The sequence below is a fragment of the Atractosteus spatula genome, chromosome 13 (genome assembly GCF_055471065.1).
Source record: "Atractosteus spatula isolate fAtrSpa1 chromosome 13, fAtrSpa1.hap1, whole genome shotgun sequence".
NCBI lineage: Eukaryota > Metazoa > Chordata > Actinopteri > Semionotiformes > Lepisosteidae > Atractosteus > Atractosteus spatula.
Window position 1 is genome coordinate 1,342,170 of NC_142718.1, and position 24,189 is coordinate 1,366,358.

Consider the following 24,189-nt stretch of genomic DNA (forward strand, 5'->3'; position numbering starts at 1 on the left):
TACCTCTCTACAGCTCCCTCACACTGTTGTAACTGTGGTCTATATTCCTCCAAAGGCCAACGGGATTAGAGCAGCAGAGACAATCACCCACACAGAACAGCATTTTCACAGCTTCCCTGACGATCCCAATATCATCACAGGGGATTGTCACCACTGTACACTACAACAATCACTTCACCATCCTCATCAGTGAAGAAGGCTTACAATTCCAGTGCTCAGGCGCCTCTGGGCTCCTCTGCCCACAGTGTGTGGTGTTCGGTTCCCACCTACAGAGCTGCCCTGAGGAGAGGGAGAGCCTAACCGTGTGGACAGAGGACTCTGTACAGCCCCTGCAGCACTGCTAGGAGCGCACTGACTGGACATGTTTAAACAGCCAAGATCTGAGCTCCACAAACTGATACAGCTACTACTCACATAACCTGGTGTGACAATACTGTTACACCTCTGAAATCTCGCACTGTACTCCCTTATAACAAACCATGACTGTTGTCACAATCTCTGAAGACGGCTCTAAATAGGAACAAAAATCATTTCTTCCCCACGGGAATGTGTTGAGTAGGGAGGTGTAAAAGAACACCAAAAGAGGGATCGAGGGGGCTCAATGAAGGCTGAAAGACAAAGGTGAGGATGAAAGGAGTACAGGTGTGTGAAGGCTATCAGGTCAATGGTGATAGATTGAGAGGAGTATAGGTGTGTGGAAGGCTATCAGGTCAATGGTGATAGACTGAAAGGAGTACAGGTGTGTGGAAGGCTATCAGGTCAATGGTGATAGATTGAGAGGAGTATAGGTGTGTGAAGGCTATCAGGTCAATGGTGATAGATTGAGAGGAGTATAGGTGTGTGGAAGGCTATCAGGTCAATGGTGATAGACTGAAAGGAGTACAGGTGTGTGGAAGGCTATCAGGTCAATGGTGATAGACTGAAAGGAGTACAGGTGTGTGGAAGGCTATCAGGTCAATGGTGATAGATTGAGAGGAGTATAGGTGTGTGGAAGGCTATCAGGTCAATGGTGATAGATTGAGAGTATAGGTGTGTGGAAGGCTATCAGGTCAATGGTGATAGACTGAAAGGAGTACAGGTGTGTGGAAGGCTATCAGGTCAATGGTGATAGATTGAGAGGAGTATAGGTGTGTGGAAGGCTATCAGGTCAATGGTGACAGATTGAGAGGAGTATAGGTGTGTGGAAGGCTATCAGGTCAATGGTGATAGATTGAGAGGAGTATAGGTGTGTGGAAGGCTATCAGGTCAATGGTGATAGACTGAAAGGAGTACAGGTGTGTGGAAGGCTATCAGGTCAATGGTGATAGATTGAGAGGAGTATAGGTGTGTGGAAGGCTATCAGGTCAATGGTGATAGATTGAGAGGAGTATAGGTGTGTGGAAGGCTATTAGGTCAATGGTGATAGATTGAAAGGAGTATAGGTGTGTGGAAGGCTATCAGGTCAATGGTGATAGATTGAGAGGAGTATAGGTGTGTGGAAGGCTATCAGGTCAATGGTGATAGACTGAAAGGAGTACAGGTGTGTGGAAGGCTATCAGGTCAATGGTGATAGATTGAGAGGAGTACAGGTGTGTGGAAGGCTATCAGGTCGATGGTGATAGATTGAGAGGAGTACAGGTGACTGGAAGGCTATCAGGTCAATGGTGAGACAGGAGCATCAGCACAGCTGGAGAAGCACACTCTGATGTTGCAGATAAAATTAATCTTTTTTTCTCAAGTTTGACATATGATTTCACTAGTGAACTCAAGATTTGTAGAGGCATATCACTGCAGTACAGACCCCTCTGGCTATGTTGTCCTGTGATGTGATCTGATCCCTATGGGTCTGTGAGTTAATATCACTGCAGTACAGATCCCTCTGGCTGTGCTGTCCTGTGATGTGATCTGATCCCTATGGGACTGTGAGTTAATATCCCTGCAGTACAGACCCCTCTGGCTGTGTTGTCCTGTGATGTGATCTGATCCCTATGGGACTGTGAGTTAATATCACTGCAGTACAGATCCCTCTGGCTGTGCTGTCCTGTGATGTGATCTGATCCCTATGGGACTGGGAGTTAATATCCCTGCAGTACAGACCCCTCTGGCTGTGCTGTCCTGTGATGTGATCTGATCCCTATGGGACTGGGAATTAATATCCCTGCAGTACAGATCCCTCTGGCTGTGCTGTCCTGTGATGTGATCTGATCCCTATGGGACTGGGAGTTAATATCCCTGCAGTACAGATCCCTCTGGCTGTGCTGTCCTGTGATGTGATCTGATCCCTATGGGACTGTGAGTTAATATCCCTGCAGTACAGATCCCTCTGGCTGTGCTGTCCTGTGATGTGATCTGATCCCTATGGGACTGGGAGTTAATATCCCTGCAGTACAGATCCCTCTGGCTGTGCTGTCTGTGATGTGATCTGATCCCTATGGGACTGTGAGTTAATATCCCTGCAGTACAGATCTGGTGACACTTGTATGTTGACACATCAACAGTAGTTCTGTGGATTCTACTCACCGTCTGGAGGCTCTTTGCTGTCTCTTCTTTGGCGACTGGTCTCTTGATCTTGTTCTTGTACTGAAAGAAAACATATTTGTTATTTTGCCTCCTGTGTTATTTCAGCTCTGGCAGATCTGCCCTGTATGGTTCATACTGTGGTCTACGAAGTGGACCGAGATGCCCGTGAGACCGTTAAGCAGTGTGCCAGAGGCGTCTGCTTGCACTGAAACAAACACTGGAGCAACACTGTTGATGAGAGAGAAAGGCTTTGTGAGCCCTATTACCTCTCTACAGCTCCCTCACACTGTTGTAACTGTGGTCTATATTCCTCCAAAGGCCAACGCGATTAGAGCAGCAGAGACAATCACCCACACAGAACAGCATTTTCACAGCTTCCCTGACGATCCCAATATCATCACAGGGGATTGTCACCACTGTACACTACAACAATCACTTCACCATCCTCATCAGTGAAGAAGGCTTACAATTCCAGTGCTCAGGCGCCTCTGGGTTCCTCTGCCCACAGTGGGGGGTGTTCGGTTCCCACCTACAGAGCTGCCCTGAGGAGAGGGAGAGCCGAACCGTGTGGACAGAGGACTCTGTACAGCCCCTGCAGCACTGCTAGGAGCGCACTGACTGGACATGTTTAAACAGCCAAGATCTGAGCTCCACAAACTGATACAGCTACTACTCACATAACCTGGTGTGACAATACTGTTACACCTCTGAAATCTCGCACTGTACTCCCTTATAACAAACCATGACTGTTGTCACAATCTCTGAAGACGGCTCTAAATAGGAACAAAAATCATTTCTTCCCCACGGGAATGTGTTGAGTAGGGAGGTGTAAAAGAACAGCAAAAGAGGGATCGAGGGGGCTCAATGAAGGCTGAAAGACAAAGGTGAGGATGAAAGGAGTACAGGTGTGTGGAAGGCTATCAGGTCAATGGTGATAGATTGAGAGGAGTACAGGTGTGTGGAAGGCTATCAGGTCAATGGTGATAGATTGAGAGGAGTATAGGTGTGTGGAAGGCTATCAGGTCAATGGTGATAGATTGAGAGGAGTATAGGTGTGTGGAAGGCTATCAGGTCAATGGTGACACAGGAGCATCAGCACAGGTGGAGAAGCACACTCTGATGTTGCAGATATAATTAATCTTTTTTTCTCAAGTTTGACATATGATTTCACTAGTCAACTCAAGATTTTTAGAGGCATATCACTGCAGTACAGACCCCTCTGGCTGTACTGTCCTGTGATGTGATCTTATCCCCTATGGGACAGGGAGTTAATATCCCTGCAGTACAGATCCCTCTGGCTGTGCTGTCCTGTGATGTGATCTGATCCCTATGGGACTGGGAGTTAATATCCCTGCAGTACAGATCCCCCTGGCTGTGCTGTCCTGTGATGTGATCTGATCCCTATGGGTCTGTGAGTTAATATCACTGCAGTACAGATCCCTCTGGCTGTGCTGTCCTGTGATGTGATCTGATCCCTATGGGTCTGTGAGTTAATATCCCTGCAGTACAGATCCCTCTGGCTGTGCTGTCCTGTGATGTGATCTGATCCCAGTGGGACTGTGAGTTAATATCCCTGCAGTACAGATCCCTCTGGCTGTGCTGTCCTGTGATGTGATCTGATCCCTATGGGTCTGTGAGTTAATATCCCTGCAGTACAGATCCCTCTGGCTGTGCTGTCTGTGATGTGATCTGATCCCAGTGGGACTGCGAGTTAATATCCCTGCAGTACAGATCCCTCTGGCTGTGCTGTCTGTGATGTGATGTGATCTGATCCCTATGGGACAGTGAGTTAATATCCCTGCAGTACAGATCCCTCTGGCTGTGCTGTCCTGTGATGTGATCTGATCCCTATGGGACTGGGAGTTAATATCCCTGCAGTACAGATCCCTCTGGCTGTGCTGTCCTGTGATGTGATCTGATCCCTATGGGACTGGGAGTTAATATCACTGCAGTACAGATCCCTCTGGCTGTGCTGTCCTGTGATGTGATCTGATCCCTATGGGACTGTGAGTTAATATCCCTGCAGTACAGATCTGGTGACACTTGTATGTTGACACATCAATCGTAGTTCTACGGATTCTACTCACAGTCTGGAGGCCGTTCTATGCTGTTTCTTCTTTGGCGACTGGTCTCTTGATCTTGTTCTTGTACTGAAAGAAAACATATTTGTTCATTTGCCTCCTGTATTATTTCAGCTCTGGCAGATCTGCCCTGTATGGTTCATACTGTGGTCTACGAAGTGGACCGAGATGCCCGTGAGACCGTTAAGCAGTGTGCCAGAGGCGTCTGCTTGCACTGAAACAAACACTGGAGCAACACTGTTGATGAGAGAGAAAGGCTTTGTGAGCCCTATTACCTCTCTACAGCTCCCTCACACTGTTGTAACTGTGGTCTATATTCCTCCAAAGGCCAACGCGATTAGAGCAGCAGAGACAATCACCCACACAGTACAGCATTTTCACAGCTTCCCTGACGATCCCAATATCATCACAGGGGATTGTCACCACTGTACACTACAACAATCACTTCACCATCCTCATCAGTGAAGAAGGCTTACAATTCCAGTGCTCAGGCGCCTCTGGGCTCCTCTGCCCACAGTGTGTGGTGTTCGGTTCCCACCTACAGAGCTGCCCTGAGGAGAGGGAGAGCCGAACCGTGTGGACAGAGGACTCTGTACAGCCCCTGCAGCACTGCTAGGAGCGCACTGACTGGACATGTTTAAACAGTCAAGATCTGAGCTCCACAAACTGATACAGCTACTACTCACATAACCTGGTGTGACAATACTGTTACACCTCTGAAATCTCGCACTGTACTCCCTTATAACAAACCATGACTGTTGTCACAATCTCTGAAGACGGCTCTAAATAGGAACAAAAATCATTTCTTCCCCACGGGAATGTGTTGAGTAGGGAGGTGTAAAAGAACACCAAAAGAGGGATCGAGGGGGCTCAATGAAGGCTGAAAGACAAAGGTGAGGATGAAAGGAGTACAGGTGTGTGGAAGGCTATCAGGTCAATGGTGATAGACTGAAAGGAGTACAGGTGTGTGGAAGGCTATCGGGTCAATGGTGATAGATTGAGAGGAGTATAGGTGTGTGGAAGGCTATCAGGTCAATGGTGATAGATTGAGAGGAGTATAGGTGTGTGGAAGGCTATCAGGTCAATGGTGATAGACTGAGAGGAGTATAGGTGTGTGGAAGGCTATCAGGTCAATGGTGATAGATTGAGAGGAGTATAGGTGTGTGGAAGGCTATCAGGTCAATGGTGATAGACTGAAAGGAGTATAGGTGTGTGGAAGGCTATCAGGTCAATGGTGATAGATTGAGAGGAGTATAGGTGTGTGGAAGGCTATCAGGTCAATGGTGATAGACTGAGAGGAGTATAGGTGTGTGGAAGGCTATCAGGTCAATGGTGATAGATTGAGAGGAGTATAGGTGTGTGGAAGGCTATCAGGTCAATGGTGATAGATTGAGAGGAGTATAGGTGTGTGGAAGGCTATCAGGTCAATGGTGACACAGGAGCATCAGCACAGGTGGAGAAGCACACTCTGATGTTGCAGATATAATTAATCTTTTTTTCTCAAGTTTGACATATGATTTCACTAGTCAACTCAAGATTTTTAGAGGCATATCACTGCAGTACAGACCCCTCTGGCTGTGCTGTCCTGTGATGTGATCTGATCCCTATGGGACTGGAAGTTAATATCCCTGCAGTACAGACCCCTCTGGCTGTGCTGTCCTGTGATGTGATCTTATCCCTGTGGGACTGGGAGTTAATATCCCTGCAGTACAGATCCCTCTGGCTGTCCTGTGATGTGATGTGATCTGATCCCTATGGGACTGGGAGTTAATATCCCTGCAGTACAGATCCCTCTGGCTGTGCTGTCCTGTGATGTGATGTGATCTGATCCCTGTGGGACTGGGAGTTAATATCCCTGCAGTACAGATCCCTCTGGCTGTGCTGTCCTGTGATGTGATCTGATCCCTTTGGGACTGGGAGTTAATATCCCTGCAGTACAGACCCCTCTGGCTGTGCTGTCCTGTGATGTGATCTGATCTCTGTACTCACTGTCTGAGCGGTCATCCATACTGCTTCTCCTCCTCAGCTCAGACTCTTCAGTCTCTTCACCGCTCTCTGCTGATAAAAAGGACAAACACCTCATATTAAAGACAGGTCACATGTGTCCCCAGAAGAAACATCTTTCTGAAAACAGACTCAACAAAACAGTAAGATGTTGTGTTTTCATGGTTTGATAATGCTCTGTATAATTTGCGAAACACCTCATCCAAGACATCTCTCTCTTTCCCAGCTCATTTAACTTTAAGAAATGTCCTTTCAAAGACAGTGAGTTTTTCCTGAAGCACATTGCTGCCATATCAAGGGAGAGAAATGTCAGCTGTGTCTGATTATTAGCCGATAGTCGATAGTGACAGACAGTGATCAGGTGAGCTGTGACACGGTGCCCAGCTGGAGCTGTGGGGTCAGTGTTGCTCACAGTGCCCAGCTGGAGCTGTGGGGTCAGTGTTGCTCACGGTGCCCAGCTGGAGCTGTGGGGTCAGTGTTGCTCACAGTGCCCAGCTGGAGCTGAGGGGTCGCTGTTGCTCACAGTGCCCAGCTGGAGCTGAGGGGTCGCTGTTGCTCACAGTGCCCAGCTGGAGCTGTGGGGTTGCTGTTGCTCACAGTGCCCAGCTGGAGCTGTGGGGTCGCTGTTGCTCACGGTGCCCAGCTGGAGCTGTGGGGTCAGTGTTGCTCACGGTGCCCAGCTGGAGCTGAGGGGTCGCTGTTGCTCACGGTGCCCAGCTGGAGCTGAGGGGTCGCTGTTGCTCACAGTGCCCAGCTGGAGCTGAGGGGTCGCTGTTGCTCACAGTGCCCAGCTGGAGCTGAGGGGTCGCTGTTGCTCACAGTGCCCAGCTGGAGCTGTGGGGTCGCTGTTGCTCACGGTGCCCAGCTGGAGCTGTGGGGTCGGTGTTGCTCACGGTGCCCAGCTGGAGCTGTGGGGTCGGTGTTGCTCACGGTGCCCAGCTGGAGCTGTGGGGTCGGTGTTGCTCACGGTGCCCAGCTGGAGCTGTGGGGTCGGTGTTGCTCACGGTGCCCAGCTGGAGCTGTGGGGTCGGTGTTGCTCACGGTGCCCAGCTGGAGCTGTGGGGTCGGTGTTGCTCACGGTGCCCAGCTGGAGCTGTGGGGTCAGTGTTGCTCACAGTGCCCAGCTGGAGCTGCGGGGTCGGTGTTGCTCACGGTGCCCAGCTGGAGCTGTGGGGTCAGTGTTGCTCACGGTGCCCAGCTGGAGCTGTGGGGTCAGTGTTGCTCACAGTGCACAGCTGGAGCTGTGGGGTCGCTGTTGCTCACAGTGCCCAGCGCTCAGAATCTGCACACAGTGGCCTCCACTTGCTTCAGCTGCAGGGAGGTGTCCAGTTTGTACCTCATGGGACCCCACTCGTCCCCGCCGTGAGGACACTCGCACCTACCCTCCAGCCAGACCGAGTGGGCAGCCGACTGCACCGCCCACAACTGGACCCCAGCTCACGATCATGTAGGTATCGTGTGACAGTCATAATGTGCTCATTTACTCGCAATTACAAGATAAAATATTTAATATTTCCCCCAGATGTTTCTATAGTCATTTTAAAACTGGCCCAGCTCTAAACCTCAATAACACATCAGAAGGTGTTTTTAGATCTGCCGTTTCTCTCTGTGCACGATGCAAGCGGCCGCTCTGACCGGTGTCAGTGTTCTGGTGCTGTCACCCTGCTCATGACCCGGGCTCGACTCCCTGCGCTCTTACACACCTCGCAGAGCAGCAGAGACCCCAGATTTCAACCTGCTGCTTTGACACATTCAGCTCATTGACCAGCGGGGCCGACGAGCTGCCATTTCCTCCAACACTTTCCTGAAACTCACTTTCAATATTTGCAGAAGCGATCAACTCGATTTCAGAGACAGTCAGATTTAGAGATCTGAAAAAATACGTTTATGCAGACAAATAAATCTGCAGTCTAGTTTATTCCTAATAACACAGCGGCATAAATACTGTGTTTTTCTGTATAACCGAAAGTAAAACTCGTCCTTGTTCTCCATTTTATATCTTGAAGAGCTTCCGTGTATTATCATCGTTAGTATTTAACTAAAGAAATATAATTTTGAAATTATTCAAATAATCATAAAACGTCCAGTCAGTATGCTCCTGAAGATACACAACCGTCACCCTAAAGATCTCCAATACTCACTGCGATTTGTTGACAATGCTGCACCCATTTCGTCCAAGAAGTTTCTTGTGACTCAGAGCAGAGTGAAACCAGCCACACTCACTGGCTTCCTGTTGGCTGCGCCTTTCAAAATAACAGTCCCTCTAAAAGAGACCTCAGAAAACACAACCCTGGACAAGACAAAGCCGCAGTTATAGCAAAACAACGATTTGTGCGTCCTCAACACTGAGAGAATGCGATACAGAGACGCACAGCCAGTAGAAAATGTCCCGTTCTTCTTTCACGTCTGCGTCATTGATTATTGTTTTGATGGTTTTGTCACTTCCTCTTTGCAAACTGACACTGTGCTGTGCAGTGCTGGACGGGGAAAAGTCTCATTCCGGCCCAAACAAGAATTTGTGCCTCTGCAAAACTAGCTCAGATCTATTCTACAGACCCTCAGCTAATAGAAACCCCTGGTTTTGTCAGAATAGTGTCTTTGCCAGTGTTGCTGGGGTTTATACACCATTTCCTATTCCCAGACCAGGACTGTGCACTGCTGGCCAGGGTGAAGTCTCCCTGCTGACCGACCAGTGTGTGCCTCTCTAAAAGTCGCTGTTCTGACGAGCAACCTCGACAGAAGACATCTGGTAGCAGAAGTTTGTTACAACTCCACTCTCTACTCAGAAGTGCGCAACAACACCGGAAACGGTTTGTTGTAACGCGCATGCGCACACTGGTGACGTCATGCGCCCCCCCTCCCCCAAGGACAGAGCTGAAAAGAAAATTGTTGCACTTTTCGCTTAAAAAGGTGCCCAACAGAATCAGAGCGGCACAGAAGCAACAAGAGAAACACATACCGGAAAGGGATTTAGAGTCATACAGCAAAATTAAGTAGTAGATGGGTGGAGTGAATAATTAAACATTAAGAGCTGTTTATTTTTTTAATACTTATGGGACGGACCTGGTTTCCTCCTGCTCTGATTTCGCCTGGCCTCTCTGGTTCTCTGTTTCAGGCTCCGACTTTTGCCTTTTGCTTCTGGGATTTGGATGCTGCGATCACCTTCAGTCTCAGCGCTGCATAGGGTCCAACCTGGTGCTCCTAACGCCCTCTCTGACACCCTCTATGAGACGTCCAGTGGATGGTGCTGGGGACACTTTCGGGGTACCCCTCTGGGAGCAGGGGGGTAACGGCAGGGTCTGGGGGTGGTAATCGGGGCAATTGTGGGGGCAACTTATGGGAGTCTGTTTGGGTGTCTTGTTGGGGGGGGCTGTGGGGTCAGTGGTGGGGTCAGGGCTTGGGAAAACACGCTGGGTGTTGGGGAGCACGTGACTGCAGGCGATGCTGCGCTAGGGCTCTCCAGGGGGCTGCGGGAGCTCTTGGGGTTCAAGGCGCTGAAGGTGGCGCTGGTGCTGCTGATGGTGGGGTGGGTGGTGCTGGTGCAGGGGGAGGGGTTTTGATATAGTATAGGTGTGTGGAAGGCTATCAGGTCAATGGTGATAGATTGAGAGGAGTATAGGTGTGTGGAAGGCTATCAGGTCAATGGTGATAGATTGAGAGGAGTATAGGTGTGTGGAAGGCTATCAGGTCAATGGTGATAGATTGAGAGGAGTACAGGTGTGTGGAAGGCTATCAGGTCAATGGTGATAGACTGAAAGGAGTATAGGTGTGTGGAAGGCTATCAGGTCAATGGTGATAGATTGAGAGGAGTACAGGTGTGTGGAAGGCTATCAGGTCAATGGTGATAGATTGAGAGGAGTATAGGTGTGTGGAAGGCTATCAGGTCAATGGTGACACAGGAGCATCAGCACAGGTGGAGAAGCACACTCTGATGTTGCAGAAAAAATGAATCTTTTTTTCTCAATTTTGACATATGATTTCACTACTGAACTCAAGATTTTTAGAGGCATATCACTGCAGTACAGATCCCTCTGGCTGTGCTGTCCTGTGATGTGATCTGATCCCTATGGGACTGGGAGTTAATATCCCTGCAGTACAGATCCCTCTGGCTGTGCTGTCCTGTGATGTGATCTTATCCCTATGGGACTGTGAGTTAATATCCCTGCAGTACAGGTCCCTCTGGCTGTGCTGTCTGTGATGTGATCTGATCCCTATGGGACTGTGAGTTAATATCCCTGCAGTACAGATCCCTCTGGCTGCGCTGTCTGTGATGTGATCTGATACCTATGGGACTGTGAGTTAATATCCCTGCAGTACAGATCCCTCTGGCTGTGCTGTCCTAAGATGTGATCTGATCCCTATGGAACTGTGAGTTAATATCCCTGCAGTACAGATCCCTCTGGCTGTGCTGTCCTGTGATGTGATCTGATCCCTATGGGACTGTGAGTTAATATCCCTGCAGTACAGATCCCTCTGGCTGTGCTGTCCTGTGATGTGATCTGATCCCTATGGGACTGTGAGTTAATATCCCTGCAGTACAGATCCCTCTGGCTGTGCTGTCCTGTGATGTGATCTGATCCCTATGGGACTGGGAGTTAATATCCCTGCAGTACAGATCCCTCTGGCTGTGCTGTCCTGTGATGTGATCTGATCCCTTTGGGACTGGGAGTTAATATCCCTGCAGTACAGATCCCTCTGGCTGTGCTGTCCTGTGATGTGATCTGATCTCTGTACTCACTGTCTGAGCGGTCATCCATACTGTTTCTCCTCCTCAGCCCAGTCTCTTCACTGCTCTCTGCTGATAAAAAGGACAAACACCTCATATTAAAGACAGGTCACATGTGTCCCCAGAAGAAACATCTTTCTGAAAACAGACTCAACAAAACAGTAAGATGTTGTGTTTTCATGGTTTGATAATGCTCTGTATAATTTGCGAAACACCTCATCCAAGACATCTCTCTCTTTCCCAGCTCATTTAACTTTAAGAAATGTCCTTTCAAATACAGTGAGTTTTTCCTGAAGCACATTGCTGCCATATCAAGGGAGAGAAATGTCAGCTGTGTCTGATTATTAGCCGATAGTCGATAGTGACAGACAGTGATCAGGTGAGCTGTGACACAGTGCCCAGCTGGAGCTGCGGGGTCAGTGTTGCTCACAGTGCCCAGCTGGAGCTGTGGGGTCAGTGTTGCTCACAGTGCCCAGCTGGAGCTGCGGGGTCGGTGTTGCTCACAGTGCCCAGCTGGAGCTGCGGGGTCGGTGTTGCTCACGGTGCCCAGCTGGAGCTGTGGGGTCAGTGTTGCTCACGGTGCCCAGCTGGAGCTGTGGGGTCAGTATTGCTCACAGTGCCCAGCTGGAGCTGTGGGGTCGCTGTTGCTCACAGTGCCCAGCTGGAGCTGTGGGGTCAGTGTTGCTCACAGTGCCCAGCTGGAGCTGTGGGGTCAGTGTTGCTCACAGTGCCCAGCTGGAGCTGTGGGGTCGCTGTTGCTCACAGTGCCCAGCGCTCAGAATCTGCACACAGTGGCCTCCACTTGCTTCAGCTGCAGGGAGGTGTCCAGTTTGTACCTCATGGGACCCCACTCGTCCCCGCCGTGAGGACACTCACACCTACCCTCCAGCCAGACCGAGTGGGCAGCCGACTGCACCGCTCACAACTGGACCCCAGCTCACGATCATGTAGGTATCGTGTGACAGTCATAATGTGCTCATTTACTCGCAATTACAAGATAAAATATTTAATATTTCCCCCAGATGTTTCTATAGTCATTTTAAAACTGGCCCAGCTCTAAACCTCAATAACACATCAGAAGGTGTTTTTAGATCTGCCGTTTCTCTCTGTGCACGATGCAAGCGGCCGCTCTGACCGGTGTCAGTGTTCTGGTGCTGTCACCCTGCTCATGACCCGGGCTCGACTCCCTGCGCTCTTGCACACCTCGCAGAGCAGCAGAGACCCCAGATTTCAACCTGCTGCTTTGACACATTCAGCTCATTGACCAGCGGGGCCGACGAGCTGCCATTTCCTCCAACACTTTCCTGAAACTCACTTTCAATATTTGCAGAAGCGATCAACTCGATTTCAGAGACAGTCAGATTTAGAGATCTGAAAAAATACGTTTATGCAGACAAATAAATCTGCAGTCTAGTTTATTCCTAATAACACAGCGGCATAAATACTGTGTTTTTCTGTATAACCGAAAGTAAAACTCGTCCTTGTTCTCCATTTTATATCTTGAAGAGCTTCCGTGTATTATCATCGTTAGTATTTAACTAAAGAAATATAATTTTGAAATTATTCAAATAATCATAAAACGTCCAGTCAGTATGCTCCTGAAGATACACAACCGTCACCCTAAAGATCTCCAATACTCACTGCGATTTGTTGACAATACTGCACCCATTTCGTCCAAGAAGTTTCTTGTGACTCAGAGCAGAGTGAAACCAGCCACACTCACTGGCTTCCTGTTGGCTGCGCCTTTCAAAATAACAGTCCCTCTAAAAGACACCTCAGAAAACAACCCTGGACAAGACAAAGCCGCAGTTATAGCAAAACAACGATTTGTGCGTCCTCAACACTGAGAGAATGCGATACAGAGACGCACAGCCAGTAGAAAATGTCCCGTTCTTCTTTCACGTCTGCGTCATTGATTATTGTTTTGATGGTTTTGTCACTTCCTCTTTGCAAACTGACACTGTGCTGTGCAGTGCTGGACGGGGAAAAGTCTCATTCCGGCCCAAACAAGAATTTGTGCCTCTGCAAAACTAGCTCAGATCTATTCTACAGACCCTCAGCTACTAGAAACCCCTGGTTTTGTCAGAATAGTGTCTTTGCCAGTGTTGCTGGGGTTTATACACCATTTCCTATTCCCAGACCAGGACTGTGCACTGCTGGCCAGGGTGAAGTCTCCCTGCTGACCGACCAGTGTGTGCCTCTCTAAAAGTCGCTGTTCTGACGAGCAACCTCGACAGAAGACATCTGGTAGCAGAAGTTTGTTACAACTCCACTCTCTACTCAGAAGTGCGCAACAACACCGGAAACGGTTTGTTGTAACGCGCATGCGCACACTGGTGACGTCATGCGCCCCCCCTCCCCCAAGGACAGAGCTGAAAAGAAAATTGTTGCACTTTTCGCTTAAAAAGGTGCCCAACAGAACCAGAGCGGCACAGAAGCAACAAGAGAAACACATACCGGAAAGGGATTTAGAGTCATACAGCAAAATTAAGTAGTAGATGGGTGGAGTGAATAATTAAACATTAAGAGCTGTTTATTTTTTTAATACTTATGGGACGGACCTGGTTTCCTCCTGCTCTGATTTCGCCTGGCCTCTCTGGTTCTCTGTTTCAGGCTCCGACTTTTGCCTTTTGCTTCTGGGATTTGGATGCTGCGATCACCTTCAGTCTCAGCGCTGCATAGGGTCCAACCTGGTGCTCCTAACGCCCTCTCTGACACCCTCTATGAGACGTCCAGTGGATGGTGCTGGGGACACTTTCAGGGTACCCCTCTGGGAGCAGGGGGGTAACGGCAGGGTCTGGGGGTGGTAATCGGGGCAATTGTGGGGGCAACTTATGGGAGTCTGTTTGGGTGTCTTGTTGGGGGGGGCTGTGGGGTCAGTGGTGGGGTCAGGGCTTGGGAAAACACGCTGGGTGTTGGGGAGCACGTGACTGCAGGCGATGCTGCGCTAGGGCTCTCCAGGGGCGCTGCGGGAGCTCTTGGGGTTCAAGGCGCTGAAGGTGGCGCTGGTGCTGCTGATGGTGGGGTGGGTGGTGCTGGTGCAGGGGGAGGGGTTTTGATATAGTATAGGTGTGTGGAAGGCTATCAGGTCAATGGTGATAGATTGAGAGGAGTATAGGTGTGTGGAAGGCTATCAGGTCAATGGTGATAGATTGAGAGGAGTATAGGTGTGTGGAAGGCTATCAGGTCAATGGTGATAGACTGAAAGGAGTATAGGTGTGTGGAAGGCTATCAGGTCAATGGTGATAGATTGAGAGGAGTACAGGTGTGTGGAAGGCTATCAGGTCAATGGTGATAGATTGAGAGGAGTATAGGTGTGTGGAAGGCTATCAGGTCAATGGTGACACAGGAGCATCAGCACAGGTGGAGAAGCACACTCTGATGTTGCAGAAAAAATGAATCTTTTTTTCTCAATTTTGACATATGATTTCACTACTGAACTCAAGATTTTTAGAGGCATATCACTGCAGTACAGATCCCTCTGGCTGTGCTGTCCTGTGATGTGATCTGATCCCTATGGGACTGGGAGTTAATATCCCTGCAGTACAGATCCCTCTGGCTGTGCTGTCCTGTGATGTGATCTTATCCCTATGGGACTGTGAGTTAATATCCCTGCAGTACAGGTCCCTCTGGCTGTGCTGTCTGTGATGTGATCTGATCCCTATGGGACTGTGAGTTAATATCCCTGCAGTACAGATCCCTCTGGCTGCGCTGTCTGTGATGTGATCTGATACCTATGGGACTGTGAGTTAATATCCCTGCAGTACAGATCCCTCTGGCTGTGCTGTCCTAAGATGTGATCTGATCCCTATGGAACTGTGAGTTAATATCCCTGCAGTACAGATCCCTCTGGCTGTGCTGTCCTGTGATGTGATCTGATCCCTATGGGACTGTGAGTTAATATCCCTGCAGTACAGATCCCTCTGGCTGTGCTGTCCTGTGATGTGATCTGATCCCTATGGGACTGTGAGTTAATATCCCTGCAGTACAGATCCCTCTGGCTGTGCTGTCCTGTGATGTGATCTGATCCCTATGGGACTGGGAGTTAATATCCCTGCAGTACAGATCCCTCTGGCTGTGCTGTCCTGTGATGTGATCTGATCCCTTTGGGACTGGGAGTTAATATCCCTGCAGTACAGATCCCTCTGGCTGTGCTGTCCTGTGATGTGATCTGATCTCTGTACTCACTGTCTGAGCGGTCATCCATACTGTTTCTCCTCCTCAGCCCAGTCTCTTCACTGCTCTCTGCTGATAAAAAGGACAAACACCTCATATTAAAGACAGGTCACATGTGTCCCCAGAAGAAACATCTTTCTGAAAACAGACTCAACAAAACAGTAAGATGTTGTGTTTTCATGGTTTGATAATGCTCTGTATAATTTGCGAAACACCTCATCCAAGACATCTCTCTCTTTCCCAGCTCATTTAACTTTAAGAAATGTCCTTTCAAATACAGTGAGTTTTTCCTGAAGCACATTGCTGCCATATCAAGGGAGAGAAATGTCAGCTGTGTCTGATTATTAGCCGATAGTCGATAGTGACAGACAGTGATCAGGTGAGCTGTGACACAGTGCCCAGCTGGAGCTGCGGGGTCAGTGTTGCTCACAGTGCCCAGCTGGAGCTGTGGGGTCAGTGTTGCTCACAGTGCCCAGCTGGAGCTGCGGGGTCGGTGTTGCTCACAGTGCCCAGCTGGAGCTGCGGGGTCGGTGTTGCTCACGGTGCCCAGCTGGAGCTGTGGGGTCAGTGTTGCTCACGGTGCCCAGCTGGAGCTGTGGGGTCAGTATTGCTCACAGTGCCCAGCTGGAGCTGTGGGGTCGCTGTTGCTCACAGTGCCCAGCTGGAGCTGTGGGGTCAGTGTTGCTCACAGTGCCCAGCTGGAGCTGTGGGGTCAGTGTTGCTCACAGTGCCCAGCTGGAGCTGTGGGGTCGGTGTTGCTCACAGTGCCCAGCTGGAGCTGCGGGGTCGGTGTTGCTCACGGTGCCCAGCTGGAGCTGTGGGGTCAGTGTTGCTCACAGTGCCCAGCTGGAGCTGTGGGGTCAGTGTTGCTCACGGTGCCCAGCTGGAGCTGTGGGGTCGCTGTTGCTCACGGTGCCCAGCTGGAGCTGTGGGGTCGCTGTTGCTCATGGTGCCCAGCTGGAGCTGTGGGGTCAGTGTTGCTCACGGTGCCCAGCTGGAGCTGTGGGGTGGGTGTTGCTCACGGTGCCCAGCTGGAGCTGTGGGGTCGGTGTTGCTCACGGTGCCCAGCTGGAGCTGTGGGGTCGGTGTTGCTCACAGTGCCCAGCTGGAGCTGTGGGGTCAGTGTTGCCCACAGTGCCCAGCTGGAGCTGTGGGGTCAGTGTTGCTCACAGTGCCCAGCTGGAGCTGTGGGGTCGCTGTTGCTCACAGTGCCCAGCGCTCAGAATCTGCACACAGTGGCCTCCACTTGCTTCAGCTGCAGGGAGGTGTCCAGTTTGTACCTCATGGGACCCCACTCGTCCCCGCCGTGAGGACACTCACACCTACCCTCCAGCCAGACCGAGTGTGCAGCCGACTGCACCGCTCACAACTGGACCCCAGCTCACGATCATGTAGGTATCGTGTGACAGTCATAATGTGCTCATTTACTCGTAAATACAAGATAAAATATTTAATATTTCCCCCAGATGTTTCTATAGTCATTTTAAAACTGGCCCAGCTCTAAACCTCAATAACACATCAGAAGGTGTTTTTAGATCTGCCGTTTCTCGCTGCGCACGCTGCAAGCGGCTGCTCTGAGCTGAGCCGGTGTCAGTGTGTCCTGGTTCTCTCTCTCTCTCCAAGTTCAGCTCGTTGACCAGCTGCCGGTTTACTAAACGCTTTCTGTTGTCTCGTCTGTCCGGGACTCGTGTACAGGAAACACCGGGAAGTTGGAGCAAGAACGTCTCTTCTCCGCCTCGCCGTCGCCGTTTACCGCACTTCCCAGCAGCTCAGGGGAGGCAGTGCGCGCACAGAGAGCTGCTGCACCTGACGGCGCCCCACAGCTTCAAATACTCAGAGCGGAGCGAGAGGCACCTTGGAAAATCAGCCCCTTTCCTGTGAATACCACAGAGGTGCCTGAGTCTAGCGGGGCTTGCCCTGCATGAATTATCTACCATGTAGAGTGTAAATCAACTCATCAATTCAACTTGGAGTCGGTGCTTCTGCTGGTGTTCATGTCACTCGTGTCCAGCAGCTCTGTGGACTCTACTATCTAGCTGGGGGCTTTCCACGCTGTGCCTCATGACCTCCCCACCCGTCTCTCCATCTGCCTCTGCTGATGAAGAGGAGCAGCACGAAATATCAAAGACACGCCCCTGACAGAAACTTCTCCGAGCAGTCAGTCAGGATCAACAGAAGACGTCAAATGCTCTACAACATTTACCAGACAGCTAACCCAAGACACCTCATCCATTCCCGACTCGCTTAAACACTGTCCCTTTCAAGCGCAAGAGTTTTGCAAAATTGCAACCGTTACAGTATATTAAATGAAAGAACAACTTGCATTTAGAGCTTCCCTTTTCTAAAGAACACAGAGACACTTTTCAAAGGGAGAGTTTTAAGCCAGTGTCCCTGTGTTCTGCAGGCTATTGTACTGTTTCTGTTTTAAATATCTGCATTTCTACAGGATCGTCTTGAAGTGATCTGAGCTCAATACATCTTAAATCTTGAAAATGCCCTGTAAATACCAGAGTTCTGAATCCTTGGCGTTGAACGTACCTGTCAATAAAACTCTGAAGTAAAGTACAGAACGGAAAGTGTTAGTTCCCCTGTGTACGGTCTTCGGCAGCCGGTATTTTCAGTATTTAACTAAGACAGAGCGTGACACCACACTAATCAATAAAACCCGCAGTCAGAACCTCCCGTGACCACAGAACAGTCCCCCGACGTGTCACAAACACTCACGGGGAGCTGTCGGCTCAGCAGCAGCCATTGGAGAAGTTACAGCCCGCAGTTTGATTTATGGTGATCAATATTCAGAACATGTTGCTGCAGTAAAGTCAAATACAGCGAACTGAAAGCTGCGCACTGAGATGACCCCATGGTTAATAAACAGGTTAATAAACGGGTTCATAAAAAATAAATACCCGAAAGTTTTATTTAATACACAGAACGGGAAATTACACTGATCAATACAATTTGGTAACTACAGAACAGTCCCCGGACATGTCACAAATACTCACGGGTCTCTGTCTGCACGGCTGCAGACATCGGAGAAGTGACGGCGCTCCGTCTGTTTGATTATGAATGTAGAGTGTGTAGCTGCAGTAAAGTCAATGACAACGCAACGAGCTGAGGGCAGCGCACTGACTGGGGCTGAGGCCGGTATCAGCGCGCAGCTCTGCACTAAACTCGCCCGCTGGTTTATCACCCATCGCGTCGGACTCGCCTGTTGAAATGACTCTCCAGCTTCGCACTACGCCGGTTCTCAGCCGCGGAGTGCGCACTGCTGCCCTCTAGAGGACACTAGAGTACACGACTGCGCCTCTCTGATGACGGCGTCCTTCAGTGTGAGACCCGAGACACCCAGCAGGCCTGCTGTACTGTAATTACAATGCAGTTTTAGTTGAATACTGCGATACGCAGACGGGGGCTTCTCATTACGCCGTGACGATGATATAATTTCAGTCTTATGTAGCTACTGCGTTCGGATCTTTCCATTTCGACCCAGTGTCCTGCTCAGGACGGAACGGAATCGCCGAGTCTATAGCGGGACTTGTAGTAGCGCAATCGTCTAGATTGGATTTGAACCCATATTAAGAATTTGTAAAGAAAAGAAAATTACATGTTTTTATTTTTATTTTGTTATTTTTTTATTATTTTATTTTTATGCTTTTTGTTTTTTGCTATTACAGCTCATTAAGCATCTCTTACTAATGGAAAAACAGAGGTATAGAGCATTCATTACTTTCTACATCTTATTGTGAACTGGAAAGTAAAATAAAAAGACAAAACATTACAGATCATTGGACATTTCTGATTAATGAGAATAAGAACGCCAGGACTTATTCATTTCAATAAAGCCAAACCAGCCTTGGAAGCATATTTGTGTGTGTTCTGTGCATTTCTATCCTGTGAGCTTTTGTCAGGCTGCTGATCAGCCACACCTGATTGGGAAAAGAAGAAAATATTTCCTACTTCAGAAATATTAGGAGATAAAACACCATTCATTTCTCATTTCCTTTATTTTCCTTGCAACCTCCTGTCTTATTCTCTCCTCTTCCTCCAAGCGCTTCCTCTGTGCTTCAGTCTCTTCTTCCTCTCTCCTCCGTCTCTCTTCAGCCGCCTTCCTCTCCTCCTCCAGTCTGTACATCTTGTTAGTGAAGCAGCTGCCTCCATTCTCAGACACCATCTGGGAGATCTTGCTCATGAGTGAGGAGACCTGGTCTGGATCCTTGGATTTATTGTTGAAGACGTGATACCTGTTGCCACACTGGCGAATGAACTCCTTCAGATCATCTTCAGCCTCCTTCACATAGTCTTCAATCGTCTCATTTTCATCTAGATCATCCCCTCGAGTGAAAAGGACCATCATGTATCTAGCTGCCCCTTGGCCAAAAATATATTCTACTTGTTTCACTGTGTCTTTCTCTTCTGCTGTGAATCGGCCCAGCTGTAGAACCAGGAGGAAAACGTGAGGACCAGGAGAAGACATCTTTATACAGTTGACGATCTCACTAACGAGTTTGTCATTTGTAAGCGATGTGTCAAACAGTCCTGGACTGTCGATCACTACAACACGGGTGTCTTCAACTTTGCCTTCCTCTCTGGCACATTCCTGAGTTACGGATTTGGATGCCGGATGAGATTTAAACCTCTTCTGTCCCAGGATGGTGTTTCCAACTGCGCTCTTCCCAGCTCCAGTCTTTCCCACCAGCACGATCCTGACTTCAGCCACTGGAAAACAGAGAGGACATTTCTTTTCATTCAAACTTTGTATATGTTGAAAACCTTTTACAAGTCCACAGACCACTGCAGGGGACTTTACAGGGAGTCCATGTCTAGTATGTACAGCTTGAGTCTGAACATGGTGATACCAGATTTGTGGCCAGTTTGGATTAACGTTTCAAGGAAAGGTGGACATACATTCTAACATACATAAGACACATAAAATAAAATTTACAACTATTAATTTCAACAGGAGTGAGTTCTTCACTGGTCCCTAACTGTCCACTCTAAAGCACTAAAAAAGGAGACATACATCTTTATAAGGACAGGCGTGGCTGCTTTCATAAACTAATGATCTACCTGGAGCCTGTCTTCCAACCTAAACTGTTCTAAAAATGACTGTTAGATCTAAACTAAAAAGGGCATTGTATAGCTGGATTTGGAAAGGGAAGGTTCTTGTTTAATTGATGTAATAGAATCCTTTAATTACACAAAAAGAATACCTGTTATCATTAAAAAATATGTTTAGGTTTCCATAAAGTTCTGAAAAGTCTTATTGGTGTAATAAGGGGTGTGTCTGATTGGACAGGTGCATGGATGTGTGATTGGACAGGTATGAGCAGCAGTGTATCTTACTGGACAGGTGTGAGCAGGGGTGTGACTGATTAGACAGGTATGAGCAGAGGTGTGTCTGATTAGACAGTTATGAGCAGCAGTGTATCTTATTGGGCAGGTGTGAGCAGGGGTGTGTCTATTTGGACAGGTGTGAGCAGGGATGAGCAGTAGTGCTCTGTTTAGGCCTGTTGATATCCCTGATATATATTATTTATATTCTGGTGTATTAAGTGAACTTGTTAAAATTGCACAATATATATAAACAGGGGGAGTGACACAAAAACATCACTAAGCAATTACAAAGAAATGTAGACAAAGTCTAAATGAGCAGACAATTGGTAAATTTAATTAAACATGAATAAGTGCAAACGATCCACACTAAACAACACATCACAAGAGTAATACAGAGCTGTAGAAAGCAGCACATGAAAGGGATCTGTGTGGTTTTGTAGACTGTTCTGTGTCATCATGAAGGCAATTAGGAGAAGCAACAATAGGGAAATGATATAGAACAAAAAGTGAGGAACTGAAATCAAGAAATCAGGGGGTGTGCAATTCAGGCTTTAAAATACATAAATACAGTAAGAACTACATTATATCTGTGAGTAACTAGTAATGTGTTTGGTTTTGCTCACCAGGCCACAGAGAGGATATTGGAGCTTTCAAAGGATTTAACAGAAGAACAGCAGGAATGCCTCCTGATCTCAGGGGCTGGTCACACACAGAGCTAAATGTCTTCAGTCTAGATCAAGGGAGTCTGACACGACATTTGATCAAAGAATACTGTTAGTAAAATTAGGTGTATAGAGAAAGTCAACCCTTGGGATCAGCATTAAAGCACAAAACAATTTGAAACTAAAGAGTAATTATGACTGAGAGCAGGAAACACCTGTTTACCCCTCTACCTGTGTCAGGAATGTGATGTTAAAGAGGTCTGATGTTCAGTGAGTTTAAATAAGACTAACATTGCACAAAGGAGATAGGTATCGAAACTTCTGCTTCATAGGGAGAAGCCAGGTGAGGTGGAACAGTTCAAGTTCTCCATAGTTTTTTTATGGTATTTTAGGTCCACTCAATATTGATGTAATTTAAAGCAGTCAGTAACACCTGTCAACTGGAAACGTTTTATTGATACGATGTCATTGTTATTTTCTGTCAAAAGCAGGTTAATCTAGATAATTTGAGCACTGTCTCTCATTTTTATTCTGTTTAATCCCGTTCTAATGGTCACAAAAAGCTAACTAATGTTCCCACTTCACAGAGTCTAAAAACAATGCCTGGTTCACCCAAGCGCAGGACAGGTTAACACAGAGCATCAGAGGGGATCTTCCTGGGCATGACTGTTCTTAATGATAATAAATCAACACCCAGAAAGACAGAGGATGAAGACACAGGAGAGACAGGACAGCAGAAGGATGAGGGAGAGAGGGAGCAGAAGAGAGAAGAAGCCAAGTGAGAGAACCTCTGATCAGATTCTGGATGAGCCATGTTGCAGAGAGCTTGCAGACCTGACTTTAGGAAACTCAGATTTCCTTTATTGGGTAAACCTCAGACCAAAAACGTTCTCTCCTTGTTGGTGATTCATTTGATTCATTTTTCAGATAGAAAGATATATTTAATTTAATTTTTAGGTTTAATGATATAAACCTACTCACTTTCAGGTATCAGGGTTTAAGGAAAGGAGACTTAGCTCTGTTCTTGACCCCTGTCTGTAACATTTTGTATTTTTAGACATTGTTCTGGTAATGAGTCTCTGCATTGAGGGAATGATTTAATTAACACCGATTCCTCACCTGTCCCACCTTGCCTGAACCTGAAAGATACCCGACAGAGCACTGAGAAACGAAAGACAAGAAGAAAACTGCAGAGATGGAGGAGCAGAAAGCAAAGGAGAGAGAGAAGAGCTGAAGCCAGAGACAGACAGAGATGGAGAAGGTTGGAGGGGAGTGTCAGCGTCGTCCAACATCATTTTTGTCCTAATCGCGGGCTGCTGTCCAGGCTACTCTTCAAAGGCTAAGGGTGCTGTAAAAAGACTCTGAGCTTCTTCACAAAGACATCCCCTAAGGAAGACTGAAACCTGAGTCTGGTGTTTCTATGACAGATGTGGGCTTTTCATAGGTTAATGACTCACACGTCCAGTCTCTTTGTTAGGAAACCAGAATCTTTTTCTCTGGTTATAATGGGCTTGTAAGCGGTATGAAAAATACGCCAGTTCAGTTCATCCAACAGACTCTTGTGTGTCACCTGAATGCCCTGCTGTAATTAATTAAAATTCGAATTGGTATGACACACGTGGTAATTTTCAGATATTTTCAATCACAAGGAATGCTAAACACTCACTAGCGACCACACAGAACACAGGGCTGCCTTTTTACAGGACTTCACCCATGTAAAAGGTAAAATAAAAGTAAAATAGGTAAAAAGGTTCCCCAAAGTCCCCAAATCATCCCCCCAGAATTACCAGTAAAAGGAAAACTGAACATGGTGTGGGAATACCCAGCTGCCCAATATAGTTTATCAGGGACTGCATCTCCCAGATTGACTCCTACGCTCCCGACGCAGTGAGGAAAGCTGTAAGTTATTCTCTCTTACCTTCAGGCCCACGGAGATGGATCTTCTCTGACATGGTCGCCGGTGGTGTCGTCCCTGCAGGTCTGAGTCTGGGACACTGGAGGAGGCACCCGGTTTATAAAGAAGCCAAGGAGAGGCAGGAGGGGATGTAAATTTCCAGGTTTTCAATCCGTTGAACTCATGTCTTTCTCCTAAATCACGTGGTTTCTTGTTCCCAAACAGGTCTGCCAGCATTGTGCCCTTCCCATTAATTTCCTACTGTAGACAAAGAAGCCTCCACAACAGATACAGCCCGAGAGAGTGCGGCTCATTCTCCTCCTGTGAGGTTTCAGTGATGTGATTTCCTGCTGAAACACTGAGATACTCAGGTGTCACTACACAGGTGATTTCTCCAGCTCTCGCTCCACACTGACCTAGATAATTCTGTGAGAGCACGAGCGTGATCCATCCAGAGCCTGAGAAATGTCAGCAGGCTGGCTTGCTGCAGCCCATTATAATGGAGGGTGGGGTGTTAGTTGTTGCTCTTGGGTCTCTGTCTCTATTCCAGCCTGGGACATCTTGCGTGTGGAGTTTACAGGTCTCCCTGTGGCTCGTACAGCTCAATGAAATGCCGTGTTTGTTAGCATCCCAGAACTGTGCCCCATGGCTGGGTGTGCTGCTTGCGATGGACAGGAGTCTCATCAAGGGTCTGTCCTGCCTCATGTCCATTGTAGGCAGGGCTAGGCTCTGGTAAACTGGTGAAACTGGTAAAACTGAATGGAAGGATGTCTTCCCATCTGCATGGGACAGAGGGTGACTACTGACCTCTTA

General features: G+C 48.2%; 1 protein-coding gene across 1 annotated transcript; it reads right to left on the reverse strand.

Annotated features, from left to right (window-relative positions):
• Window positions 1–19,453: 19,453 nt before the first annotated feature.
• LOC148821545 (GTPase IMAP family member 4-like) lies at window positions 19,454–23,447 on the reverse strand. The gene is made up of 2 exons (XM_088930758.1): window positions 23,401–23,447; window positions 19,454–20,202 (listed from the first exon to the last, which is right to left on the reverse strand). The coding sequence occupies exons 1-2, from the start codon at window positions 23,432–23,434 to the stop codon at window positions 19,454–19,456; spliced, it is 783 nt and encodes a 260-aa protein (XP_088786884.1). The 5' UTR covers window positions 23,435–23,447.
• Between the last annotated feature and the right edge of the window lie 742 nt (window positions 23,448–24,189).

Bases quoted from the DNA above. Each gene is read 5' to 3' on its own strand.
- LOC148821545 (XM_088930758.1), bottom strand. From the start codon at position 23,434: ATGTCAGAGAAGATCCATCTCCGTGGGCCTGAAG. The intron at 20,203-23,400 runs GTAAGAGAGAAT...TCTGTTTTCCAG, and splicing joins CCATCTCCGTGGGCCTGAAG to TGGCTGAAGTCAGGATCGTG.